At 35.8% G+C, this 12742-nt stretch overlaps 1 protein-coding gene across 5 annotated transcripts in view; it reads right to left on the bottom strand.

The window, feature by feature from the left end:
* Positions 1–12742, bottom strand: part of CFAP43 (cilia and flagella associated protein 43) — a 42033-nt gene that overhangs the window by 26986 nt on the left and 2305 nt on the right. For 3 of the 5 annotated variants that reach the window (XM_027692037.1, XM_027692038.1, XM_027692039.1), the window contains exons 3-11: positions 12592–12688; positions 9693–9860; positions 8622–8772; positions 6002–6152; positions 4332–4394; positions 3827–3903; positions 2982–3113; positions 1745–1861; positions 554–634 (exon numbers count right to left, since the gene is read on the bottom strand). In XM_027692037.1, coding sequence (XP_027547838.1) covers positions 554–634; positions 1745–1861; positions 2982–3113; positions 3827–3903; positions 4332–4394; positions 6002–6152; positions 8622–8772; positions 9693–9860; positions 12592–12688 — 1037 coding nt within the window. Of the gene's footprint in view, positions 1–553; positions 635–1744; positions 1862–2981; positions 3114–3826; positions 3904–4262; positions 4395–6001; positions 6153–8621; positions 8773–9692; positions 9861–11927; positions 12483–12591; positions 12689–12742 lie in introns of those variants that run through there. The other 2 variants (XM_027692040.1, XM_027692041.1) reach the window with 2 other exon arrangements.

Genomic DNA, 12742 nt, shown 5'->3' with positions numbered 1-12742 from the left:
AAAAAGAACCCCACCATTATATCCACTATCCAGATTTTAAGGGAAAGAAATTTCACCTAAATAAAATAGTGAGTGCGCTGTTATGTGTACAGCTGTTATAGACAGGGATTTTTTTTCTTACTATGTCAGATTTCAGGGTTTAAATGTATCTTTCATGAGGACAAAGCATTAATAGTTTGAAATACTTTTATCAACTCAATTCTTAAATTTTTATACTCTTGAAACTTTTCTGTTACTCATTAAAAATAAAAAAAATAATAAAATAATATCATAAAAATTTAGATGTTATTTACAAATTTGTGCCTAAAGACACATCACTAGAACATTTGGTTGAAATGTTTCCTCTGCTTTATGGTCAAGTTAAACACATGATTAGTTCAAGGAAACATTCCGAAATACAATATTTTTTATATCTCATTCATGGGTTGTTCAAAGACATTACTGAGCTTTCACCACTTATTGATCCAAATCTGTGGCATATTATGCTATCAATTGAAAAATATTTTTAAAAAATTAAGTATCAGTCACTATATAAGCTCCCGGTTATGTGTACCTCAATATCAAGGTTTAGCTTGCTGAGGCAAGTTCCATCTTCCAGGAACCAAACTTGTACTTCACCTGAAATTGTTACAGACTGTTGAACAGAGAAAAACATAGTCAAAAGAGGATGAAATAACCAAATAGTCTGGAAGTGACTAGTGATCTTCTATAGAATATAAATTCAACTGACCCCTGAGCATAGCAGATCAAGGGTTACTAGTTTCACTTGAGATTATCTAGTTTTTCCTCTAAGTCCAGTTGCTGAAAGGTACACCTACCTAAGGAAAACATTTATTAATTTTTGTGAATTGTTGCAACTACAGGAATGGTCTTCAGCAGAATGAGACAATTTAGGACAAAACATGTAAGCTGGATCAATATTAGCATTTCTACCTTTCTGCCAGCAATAGAACAACCTGCTTACAATTTTCTTTGCATAGTAAAGGGCTTGAGGAGAGGTCTTGTTTTCTCACATGAAAAATGATGCACATAACAGTACTTGAGTTCTTGTTATATCCAGGAAATTTTTTTAATTCCACAGTAAAGTAAGGCTAGAGATCACTCAAGCCTCACATGACTCACACAGAATCAGGTAAAATTTACTGTTCCCATGCTAATGGCAACAAAGAGATTCATCCAACTTAATTGACTAAGACCTCAGGTCTCCTAGGCTGGCCACTTGAAGAACTCATGGCCTGGAAATGAATTGCTGGCTAAAATATATGTCTTGCAGGAGTAAAAGACATAGGAGGAAAGCAAAGAATTTCTCAGATTGGACAGATCCATGAGTAAGGCCTTCTTTGTCCCTGGACCCAGGACAGAGGTATCTCTCAGGATGTTCCAATTTGTGCAGAAGGCTGAAAAGATCAGTAGAAATTTCTTTTTCCGACATCAGTTCTCTGAATTGAATCCACCTTTTGCTCAGCTATCTTCCCAAACAATAGTAAATCACACAAATCAGCAGCAGAACATATACAACATTTTAGCAATCCATAAATTATCCAACCTGCACTCCAGGGTAAATTCTGACCCTTTTATAGGCTGTACCTGAATTAATGCCATTTACTTCCTTAATAAGAAGTTATACAACTGTAACAAACATCAGAACCATCCCAATTCTGCAAGATCTGTATTTTTGTGCCTTTCCACATATTGGTTACCTGGAAAGAGCCACCTTTCTATAGAAAACAACACAATTTCTTACCACACAGTACTTGTTCCCTGGAGTAAGAAAATCAGCTGCCAGAAAACAACTGCTGCATGTGTCCAAAAGTTTGACAGCTTCTCCACTGTGGGCAGGTTTGTAACTATAGACTGGTCCCTAACAAATAAAGAGAAATGGTCCATCACTGGGCTACAAAATTTTTCATTAAAAGCTTTCAAAGACTTCAACAAAAAATACCCATCTTTCTGAGCTTCACTCTTTGAAGTTTTATACTTGATTCTAAATTGAGGTAAAAAGTGCCCAGTAGGATTCTTCTGAATTTAGTGAATTATATTAATTTATGCTAGCTGAAGATGAGATTAGTTCATTTTTGAGTGATCCAGCTAGTCACATTTTCAAGTTTTGTTTCTCAAAACTGCTTTAATAAAATAATGTAAACCGACCCAATTTCATGTTACTCCAGAAATCAATAAATCTTCTAAACCAACACAAAACAAAAATCATAAAATCTTTAGCTTTAAAAGATGTTGTTATCTAAATATCTTAAAGCCTCTTAGAAACAATTCATAACTAATATTGACAAAGATTTTAGAACTTCTCTAATCATTTTACAAAAGGAGAATGAAATCAGAGAGACCGTGAGCAAAGTTACCATTGCACTGCTGTTCTGTACACAAAACCTCCTGACTCACACACACACATTACAAAAACAGTTAAAGAGTTTTAAAAATGACAATTTAAGTTATTTACAGTCTGGGAAAACAGGTAGAATTTGAGTATTTGGGACCCTTGTGTAAGATTTCTGGACATCAGGCTGGTTAAAGAAGGATCTTGCACTGGGCTGCCAGACAACTTGATGTACACATGGAGAACAACTACTGCAGAGTCATGGTAGGTCTGGTATACCCCAGCTACACTTTTCTTCCTGTGCAGGCACACATCAACCCTACAGTTCAGGCTCAGTAGGTCCTCTATGACCTGGACACACGGGACACTGAACACGTACTCCACTGTGCACACACAAGTATTTATTTATGTTGGGAAATCCCAACATTAGGCACTTTATATTCGACCATCTGTAGGAGGCACGTGTTCTGTGCTTCATTAAAAGTCTTCCCAGTTTTTAGTAAAAACACAGAATGGACTATGTCCACCTCTCATATAATTTGTTGACTTGTGTGATTACATTAGACATTTCATACTAATAGTATCAGCATACACAGAGAGAATCACAGGAACATCCCAGTATGTAGTGCTATTATCTCAAATGCTATACCTGGTCAGTGACAAGCAGAAGACTGGCGTAATCAGGAGAGAATATGAGGCTAAATATGGATTGTGAGATATCAGCACAGACTTTCATCTCATACTGCAGATCCTTGATGTGATAAAACAATAAAATGCCATCCTGTGCAGAAAGGTACAAATCCACATGAGGTCTATGTCACTTATACTATCTGGCAAACTGAAGTGCAAGAATTTCTGAAAATCTCTAAAGTAGCAATGTCTAACTGAATCCCATCACTAACGCTCCCATTTGTCTTTAGTATCTCTAAATCCGAAGGACTCTTACCCTGGATAATAAATCTATTGAAAACGAAGGTGTTCTTTAATACAACTCTTAGTAACAGCCCATGTTTGATAACAACAGACTCTCTCATCAGCTAATAGTTAAGATTTCATATTGTTCTTTTCGAGAGAGTATAAGAATCTGTCCCACTCTTAAGCAGGAATGTACAATGACATTGTCACATTGGTTACATATTGAGTTAGACTCTGCACAAAACAATTTGGCAGTTCTCTTGGCCATTTTCTCTCCTTTTCTATATTTTGTCCGTCCTTCTGTCTTGTTCCTATACAGTATTCTTAGTCTTTTGTTAAAAACAGGGTTGTCCTCTTTTGTTGCTTCTTTGACTACAAAACTGGAATCTTTTCACACCCTACTCCCCTGTCTCAAGTCTTAACAAAGAAAATATAGACAACAGCAGACCTCTATAGTCCTGCAGCCCTTCACTTTCTCTAACTCCTGTTTTTGTGATGAACTCTGCAAATATGCTCCATTTGAATGTTCTTTGATCTTCACACAATAAGAGTAAGTTAAAAGCATAAAGGATGCCTCACCCTTCCAGCTGCGTATAGTCCCTCATTACAAAATGCCATGGAAAATACTGGTTTTTGCAGATCACTTAGTTTGCCACCTGAAGGCACAAAACCAACAAAAAATACCAAATTTAATTTTTTTTTTGTACTGGGAGCTCAAAACAAAGTGTTTGAAACAAACCCTAAATCCTAACTCCAATAAATTACAAGTGATTGCAGTTCTAAAAAAAAGTTGCTAAAACAAAGCAGTAGGGATGCTATTCTAGCATCACTTATTCCAATTTAAATAAGAAAGAACAGAAATTATTCCACTGCCACTGTTTCTCCTGAGGTTTTAATTTGGCTGCCTATTAGCACAAAAGCTATTAATCTTTTGTCATGTAAACAAACATAAGATTGCCAACAGTGTGTCTTAGAGAAACCAGTGAGATGAGTTTTTCTAACCAGCTGTACTCACATATTATTACTCCCAGACATCAGTGGTGCTGCCCAAAAATCTATTAGCTTGATTTGAACATGGAAATACCTTTCTTTTTCTGTACTTGTCTACGAACATATGACACCACATCCGATATTTTCTGCATGTACTCTACACAAAAGAAAACAATTTATAATGTCAACCTTGCTTGTATGTCAATATTGCAATCAAAGTCAGTTGTATTCCGCTCTACTGAACAAAGGCCAGGTTCAGTATACTATATTAAAAATGTGCATTCTTTCCCAATATCTATCATTTCTGCCATCTATGCAACTGAGCAAGCACAGTTCTGTGATTCAGCTTACAGCTGTAAAAGGGAGATAGCAATACTTGCCATGGAGAGTGGTACAGATGCAGATTTATCTTTTTTCTAGGGCTAAGTTATGGTATTGCTATTTCTAACAATGATTTTTAAAAAAAAATTGATATACTTACAAAGGAGACTTCAGCCAATCTGAAAAAAATGCCCAAGTGAAATGTTGGGGCTGCTTATGATTCTGTTTGCAACACCATAACGGGAATTCAGCATGTGCTTAAAGATGGACATGCACTTAAGCATTCTGCTAAATAGATACAGATTGCAGTATGTTTTAAATTAAGCAGAAGCTTCAGTATAATATAAATAGAGACCATCTTTTTATACAGTTTTAGGACAGGTCCTAAAGAAGAATATACAGGCCAAGAAAAAGCCCAAATGGTAAATATTCCTGTTGCCTTCTACTCAACTGGTAAAAACCAGTTCTGGTCACACCTCAGCTTTTTATTTTTTGCTGATTTTCAACCCTTGATTTGCTAAATTTAACACTGATAGTTTCAAAAAGAGAAATAATGCTTGTTTGTTGTTTGGTTTTTTTTTAAAGCAGCCTTCCATTTTGGTGATAAATATCAAAAGTGAAAGTCAGAGATACTTGCTACAGCTCAAAAAGTCACGAAAAAAATTACATGAAAAAAAGAAGAAAATAAGATGGGGAATACATATAAGGCAGACAAATCGCCTTGGCGGGTTGCAGTCAATCAGAGGTCTTCCCATTCTAGAATAAATTAAAAGCAGATTTCTTTGTTTGAAGCCAAAGACATCTTCTGTTCACTCTCTATGTTCATATGTTCTGCAGTAAAGCCTGGTAGTCTTTACAGCCTTGTTTTCATTCTAAAATATTCTATGTAAGAGCTGACATTAAGGAATGCTATTAAGTAACACTACTTCAGTTTTGTTGTTTGAAAACTCATAATGAGTCCTCAGAGATCACTTCTAGCAACACCTAACATAGCAAATGATGATTATCCAATATTTCATGTAAAATAAAATAAATTATTGGTATTTAACTAATAGTAAAAAGACTGTGTCTAGCTGGTATATGGATAGTTTAATGTTAATCTAGTATGGTTGGTTAATACAATCTGGGCTCCTGGAAATACAGTTAATTTTATCAATTTTGATGTATTTAGAGGGTTTTTTTCTTTTCTCTCTTTTTTTTCTTTTTTTTTTTTCCAAAACAAAATGAAAGTCAATTATTGGGAAAGAATTTACTAAAGAAACACACAGAGAAGCTCAAAAGACATTCTCAAATGTTTACCATACTAAGAAAAGAGAAGGGTTCTGCAATATAGCTTTACAATTTCTGTAAGGTACACAATAGGACAACAGAAGAAAGTACAAAAAGCTTTTATCTATCCACTTTCCTCCCTACTTGAATAAAACACACATAGCTATTTCTTACCAGGTGAGGGTTTTGGTTGAAGAATAGAAACTCTGTGTTTGTCAGCATCAATTGTCAAAATATATCCTTCTTTACAGCCCATGTATATTTCTGAGGTTGCAGTCCAGCAGTGGGCAGTGGGATGCACAGAAGTCTTAATACTATTTCTAGGCTTCAGTGTGAAAATAGACAACTTCAATCAACAGTTGACAAATACCTTTGCAAGCAGTTACATTCATTTCAAGGCAAAAGAAAAAAAGATCATTACCTCATAAAGTCTGACCACATAACCATGTGGTTCTTACATACTTGGCACTACTAAAACACACTTTGTTTGAATAGCTTATCTTATTGTATAATCCAAATTGCTCTGTAAAACAGCTCTTTCATCCTTTGTGTCATCTGCAAATTAGTGCTAGAAATATCCCTGACCCAGACTTCCTATGTGCCTTGAGCTTCATTTTGCTAAAAAAACTCTCATAAATCTGTCAACCATAAAACAGGAAGAACAGAACTTCTCCACCAAATATCATTAAAGACAGAGAGTGACCTGTTCAGGTACAACAGTAACAGGGGTCATAAAAATACCATGATAGAAAGAACCAAATTAAAGAGAATTCAGGGAGGGGAAGAGGGGAACAAAGCACAGGAAAACCTTGGGAGAACATTTAAAAGAGATGATTCCAAGCACCATGCATGTGTGCCAAACTGGTGAGGAACACTAAACAATAGGATGGATGAAAAAAAAGAAGATTCTATAATTCTATAAACACCTGCTGTCTCACTAAAGGTTCTATAAAAAAGAAAATATGGATGGACTTGTGATGACAACATAGGATAGAGATTCACAAGTACCTAGATTGGATTAGCAATATATGCCAAGGATTTGCTATATGATTCTGGGTAAGTAACTTACTATTTATGCTTACAAAGCATTTTTAATTTCTCAGGGGAAAAATGTTACAGAAACAAAGTATATTAATATTTACTTTATAAATCAAATAGGACTAACAGTAATAAATCTATAGCAAATAGGGCTTTACATCACCCAGAGAAACATTTCATATAGGCATTTTCACTGATTTTATGAGGCTTGAACATCACAAATCTTTGGGAAGGTTGTAACTGAACTTCTGCAAAACAGAAGCTCCCTGTGTAAACACAATTTCTGTAATGTTCTTTTGTACCCGCTGTCTTTACACATCAACTAGGCAAAATATGCTAATCCTAGGATGAGATTATGTAAATCCCAAACCAGGTTGCTTCTTGAACTGTGCATTGGTACGGTGGTGCATAATAATAATAATCATAATGCTGTCTTTTTTGAACTTCTCTCCCTTTTGAGTAGCACCTCTTCAGGGAAAAAAAAATCCATGATGACTCCTTGTCATCAAAAATTTTATAAAAAGACAATGGAATAAAATTGGTGGTAGAGATGAAGTGGATTCAAGTGGGCTTGTCATGGAAAAGCATATTAAGAAAACTCAGGTCCCAGCTTCAAGAAATACAGAAACAAAACTAAATCAATCTAATGCAAGAAAGAAAAGCTGTAGGATGTTTCAGTTTCTTTCCCTCTGCTGCCCCATTGTGGTTACACTTGGGTACATATCCAACCTCAGTATTTGGTTCTAGAGTATGGAACACTGACACATTTCCAAGAAGCAAACAATCACACCAGCAATGGGCTTCCTTTTCTTGCTTGCCTCTCACACATTCCTTAAGAGAGGGATACAGCCTCCAAGGGCCAGGGAATACAGCTTAATCCTTTAAATAATAGTCTGAATAAAAGGTTCTCCACTTATATCAATGTGAAAAACATTGATCTCCACTGACTCGGATTTAGTGATAAAGAACAAAAATCCTTCTGTTGAATTCTGCGGAGATAGGGAGAACTTCTTCAGGTCATGATACCACCCCTCTGCATTCAACTGAACACACCTCATTAACCACCACAGGAGAAGTAGGTTGTCTTCTACTAATTGAAGTAGCATTGATGATAGTAGAGAGGAAAATAACTCCAAAGTATCTCCAAAAGCGGAGGAACAGATTTTGGGTCAGAGCCAGATGAGAACATTTTGAAGCCTCTCAAAAGAGGCATTTCAAGGGAGGCTAAAAAGTAAATGATCTAATACAAGTGAGACAAATGGCCATGTCCAACACTGACAGTGGTATGGAAAGGTATTTCAGAAGCAGGGGTTGCTGTCTGGAATAAAGCCTTCAATGTTGCCATATCCTGAGACATTTTGAAAGTCAAAAAGAAAGCAACCCCAAAGGGAATTAAGGATACCTGAGGGTTACTAATAGTTTAGCATGAGGATAGGTTTTCAAGGTTTCAGCAGGTTATGTCATGGGCATAGTTAAATGCTGACACACTCCATGTTTCTTCTGGGATACAGATTCATACCTCCACTGCAGGTATGTTACTGTGCTAGGGCCTGTGTCAGAAATCTCAACATTGCACTGCACTATGCAGCAGCATTGTGCCTTCTCCATCTCCTGTCAAAATGGACTTCAAAAATACTGTTGAGATAACAGATCTATTTACTGGGTTGTACCTATTTAACAAACATTAAAATTATTAATTTATTAACACCTATTTGCATAGAAAGTATAATAACTTGGAAAAGAATTCAATAACTACCACAAATGTTTCTGCTTCATCTCCTACAAGTCCAGCAATGGCTGAAACTGGCAAATCGGGGCCATGGTATGGATCATCACTACGAGAAACGGGGAAAAACAAATCCTCAGGAGGACTTATGGACCCTTGTTCATCGGGGAGTTCCACAGGGCTGTGAAAAAGTAAAAGATACAGTCTGAGGAGCAGAAATATGTATAATAAATGCTGATACAAAATGGAGAAATATGTTTTCAAAATGGGCTTTATTTCTGCAAAAGTAATGAAGAAAAAGTGAATATATATATATATAAATATTTACACGTATTCTGTAACGAGAAAAGGCACAGAACCCTTTGGTGTTCTTTTCAGATTGCAAATTAAGGCCTTGTCTATACTTTCATTAATATAACTGTGTCAGTGGCAATATGTTGCGCATATTAATAGTTAACAAGATTAAACACAGTTGGGAATGGTAGAGTATGGGAATGCCACTGAAAAAGCAAAATATTTTGAGGACTCCAACTTGGATGATACATACTACTTTAATACCAACCTCAAAAAACATTTTAGCATACAGAAGTACTAGTTTAGTGTGCTCAGTGAATTGCATTGACAGAGCCACCCTCTCTGGACCTGTTGTTTCCACACAAGTTGGAAATTACATAGAAAACTGATACTGCTTTTGGTACAATTTGTGATTACAACAACATGTTGTTTAACTATACTTACAAGGAAGAAACGGATCCAAATTTGATGGTGTCATAGCCACAAAAGCAATGCTCAACATAGCTACTTACAGAGAAGAAGAGCAGGCACTACCTTAATTCAGCCACGCAGTTTTCATGCAGGCTGCCAAAGCAGCTGATTAGTATTAGCTTCATGGTGTGCATAATCCGGTCATGTGAGTGGTAAGAAATGAAATCATAAATTCAATTCACTTGATTGACTAGACAGATTCATAGTGCTTGTGATTTAGCAATTACTAGATGAACTGAATTGGACTAAATCCTTTGCAAATAGATGTGTTGCTAGTCTTAGTTATTAAAATATACTTCTATATTTTACTCTCAACCCAAAGGGTGTTCCACTTACTTTTGCTTAAGGTGATGCTCGTCCTTAATCCTTTCAATGTGCCAGATGGCAACGGAGCTCTCGCCAACAAAACACAGTTGTTGCCAATTCATAGGGTTAAAACTTAAAGAGGTCGCTGTTATCCCTGGCTGAGACTCACTGCACAGGAGGATATTTTCTTGCCAGTTCCTTCATTAAGGAGAGTAAAAGAAAATAAAATCCATTAAATAAGTAAAAACATTCAAGCCAAAGATTTGGATGTGATTATGACTGACGTTCAAGATCCAGTTTGGAAAACAAATACCTTGTCACTGACAAAAAATTGCTGCTGCCAAACAAGTTGAGTCCTCTTGAAAATGAAAAGGATGTGGTTAATTATCCACACATAAAATTATTACTGCTAGAAAATGAATAACTAACATTTTAGAAACATTATCATGCACTTCCTCTTGTGAAAAAACCAACAGAGTCAAGAGAAATGGATTTTTTTTTCAACAGTTCCATCAGTGACTACTCAAATGGGCCTAAACAATTAACTCTTCAGCACCCCAGCCTTGGTTCTACAATCCATAACATAATGACTGTAATGCTTGCAGCGGGAAGGTATCATAATTAGGAAATAAAACACAGCCTGTGATTACCTATGGATTAATTACTTAGTTAATGCAGTAATTTTGTTGTGAATGCAGACATACAAGCTATGGCTGCACTAACTAACCTGGGCACAAACCAGGGTAGAATTTGTGTGGAGCTGTTATGTATAGCTGACAGAGGCCTGGGAATCTCCTTTCCACTGACTTCTCCTTTGTCCAGTATATTTTATGTTTTGTTCACAGCTATTTTATGTTCTCCTCATTTAATTTGCATGTTTTTCCATTATCCAGATTAATTCTTGATTGTGTTTGCATTTTTAGGTGCTGTCCAAGAACTGATTAACGTCATTTGAAGAAAACAGTTAAAACTGTTTCTTAATTTCTTGGACAATATATCTGACTGTTAATCTAAATAACATTTATAACTTTAGTATTTGTCATTATTGGTAAGAGGAAAAAGCCTAAAATGCATACTCTGCTGTAAATGGATTTAGTATAATCCCATTATTCTGGCCTGCAATAAATTCACTCACAGAAACAGATTAGGATGCAAGACAATTGTTAACATTGACAGCATGTGCAAAAACTGAGAAGCATTCACACATATACAGTAACCCTCATTAAAATTACAGGAATCTATAAGCTGCCATTCTGAATTTTAAAGATATCAGTGTAGATTTCTTCCTAAAAATCTGTCAGCATGTTCTCGTCTCATACATAACAGATAATGCCAACACTTTTTTATAGTAGATAATTTACTAAGATCTGAAACTATATGGAAGATGTATCTGAAAAAGAATCTGGCATTAAGCCTCTCCCTACAGAAAAGAATAAAGATCTAGGGATAAAATATCTCAGGTGAAAGGTAGCTTTTAGTTATCCATACACTTTCTATATTTTGAGACTGACATAACTTTCAAAACATCTCCTATATCTCTGATTCCAAACTAGCTCCTTAAAATACAGGACCTGTGCAATCATCATACTGTAATGACACCTTAAGGATGCTGAACACCGAGGTTTCTATCATCTGTACACACACATTTCTATAACGAATGTACAATATAATCCAATTACAAAAATGAAGGTCCTGATTTCACAGTAAATTCACACATCTCTGTTTAAGTTACAAATTCTAAGGTTAATATCATAAAGTAATTGTATTTTGTTACTAAATTCTTTCTGACTGGAATGTAGGGTGGTTTTTTAATGACAATTAGGTGCTGATAGTTGTAACAAACTGATTCAAACTGCTTAAAATTGTTTCGCTTTGGAAATTGCCACTACTTTAAAGCATTGAAACATTTCTAGGTATTTCTGTTTTTAAGAATAATCTAGAGAAGTCTGTCAAGATGGTGGATTTTAGTTTAAGTGCACACAATGAACACATTGGACCGGGTGTGTTATTCCTGCTGTAAGTGACAAATGTGTCAGCTCTTGAGGCCAGTGAGGCTGCCTTGCTGGTTTCTAGTGTGATATACACACAGACATCCTTCCTGAACAGCAAACATTATTCTTCTTCATAAGGGATAAAGGGATAAAGAAGAAGCATCTGCAATAGTACCTACTATCATTACTAAAATTCTGAAGTTACAGGAGTAGCTTCACTAATCATTGTACAAGAGAAGATCATTAATTTGGGAGTATACAAACTATTACTTACATGTCCTTGCTCGTCTTCCTTCTACTCCACCCTCCCACTCCACAGTCAATGGGAGCTTGCTGGCAATAGAGGCAAGAGCAGGACTGTATTTTCACAGTACAATTAAAATATTAAATATTCCAACTTTCTGTATCTGCACCACGTTATATATTTTCAATGACAACGAGCAGAGAATTATGTTCTAATCCAGTAATCCATGTTACTGTAATCACTGAGCAAAATTATAAACCAGAACTAAGATCAAGCAAAAGTAATTAAGAGGACCACTGAACAGTCCAGGGGGACAAACCAGCAGAACTCAGCTTTAGAATCCTTTTCCTCTTTTCAGCAGGCAACTTTCTTCCACAAACAGCATTGTGCTCAACCTCCAACAGTGAACAGATAGTTATGATGCTGAAGACTTTGGAAGTACTCCAAAACACAAAATTTGGGAGAAGGTAGAAGAAGATAGCTCTGGCAAAATTAACAGCCATTTTGACTAATGCTAGAAAATAAACAGCAATTTTGGTTACAGAAAGTTTGCAGACAACAATCAATCGGGAAAAAAAAGAGATGAAGGCAACCAGTATGTGTCCTACATTTATTGATATATGCCAGAAAAGCACACACACAAAAATATTAATTAAATGCAAATGGTATTAGAGATTTTTTTAAAAACTCTTACCATACTGAAAGAACAAATTCTGGGATCGAGGAGTAACTGGCTAAATACGGGCCTGTGAAACTAAACGCGAGTAAGGTGTAGTCCAGCTGAGCACTACCTGAAATGTAAAAATACAGTACACAGTCTTTTATTGCCCCAGACTTTATTGTAC

Source organism: Neopelma chrysocephalum, unplaced genomic scaffold, assembly GCF_003984885.1.
Source record: "Neopelma chrysocephalum unplaced genomic scaffold, ASM398488v2 Primary Assembly neopelma1_85, whole genome shotgun sequence".
NCBI classification, from domain to species: domain Eukaryota; kingdom Metazoa; phylum Chordata; class Aves; order Passeriformes; family Pipridae; genus Neopelma; species Neopelma chrysocephalum.
This window is presented reverse-complemented; position numbering and strand designations above follow the sequence as displayed.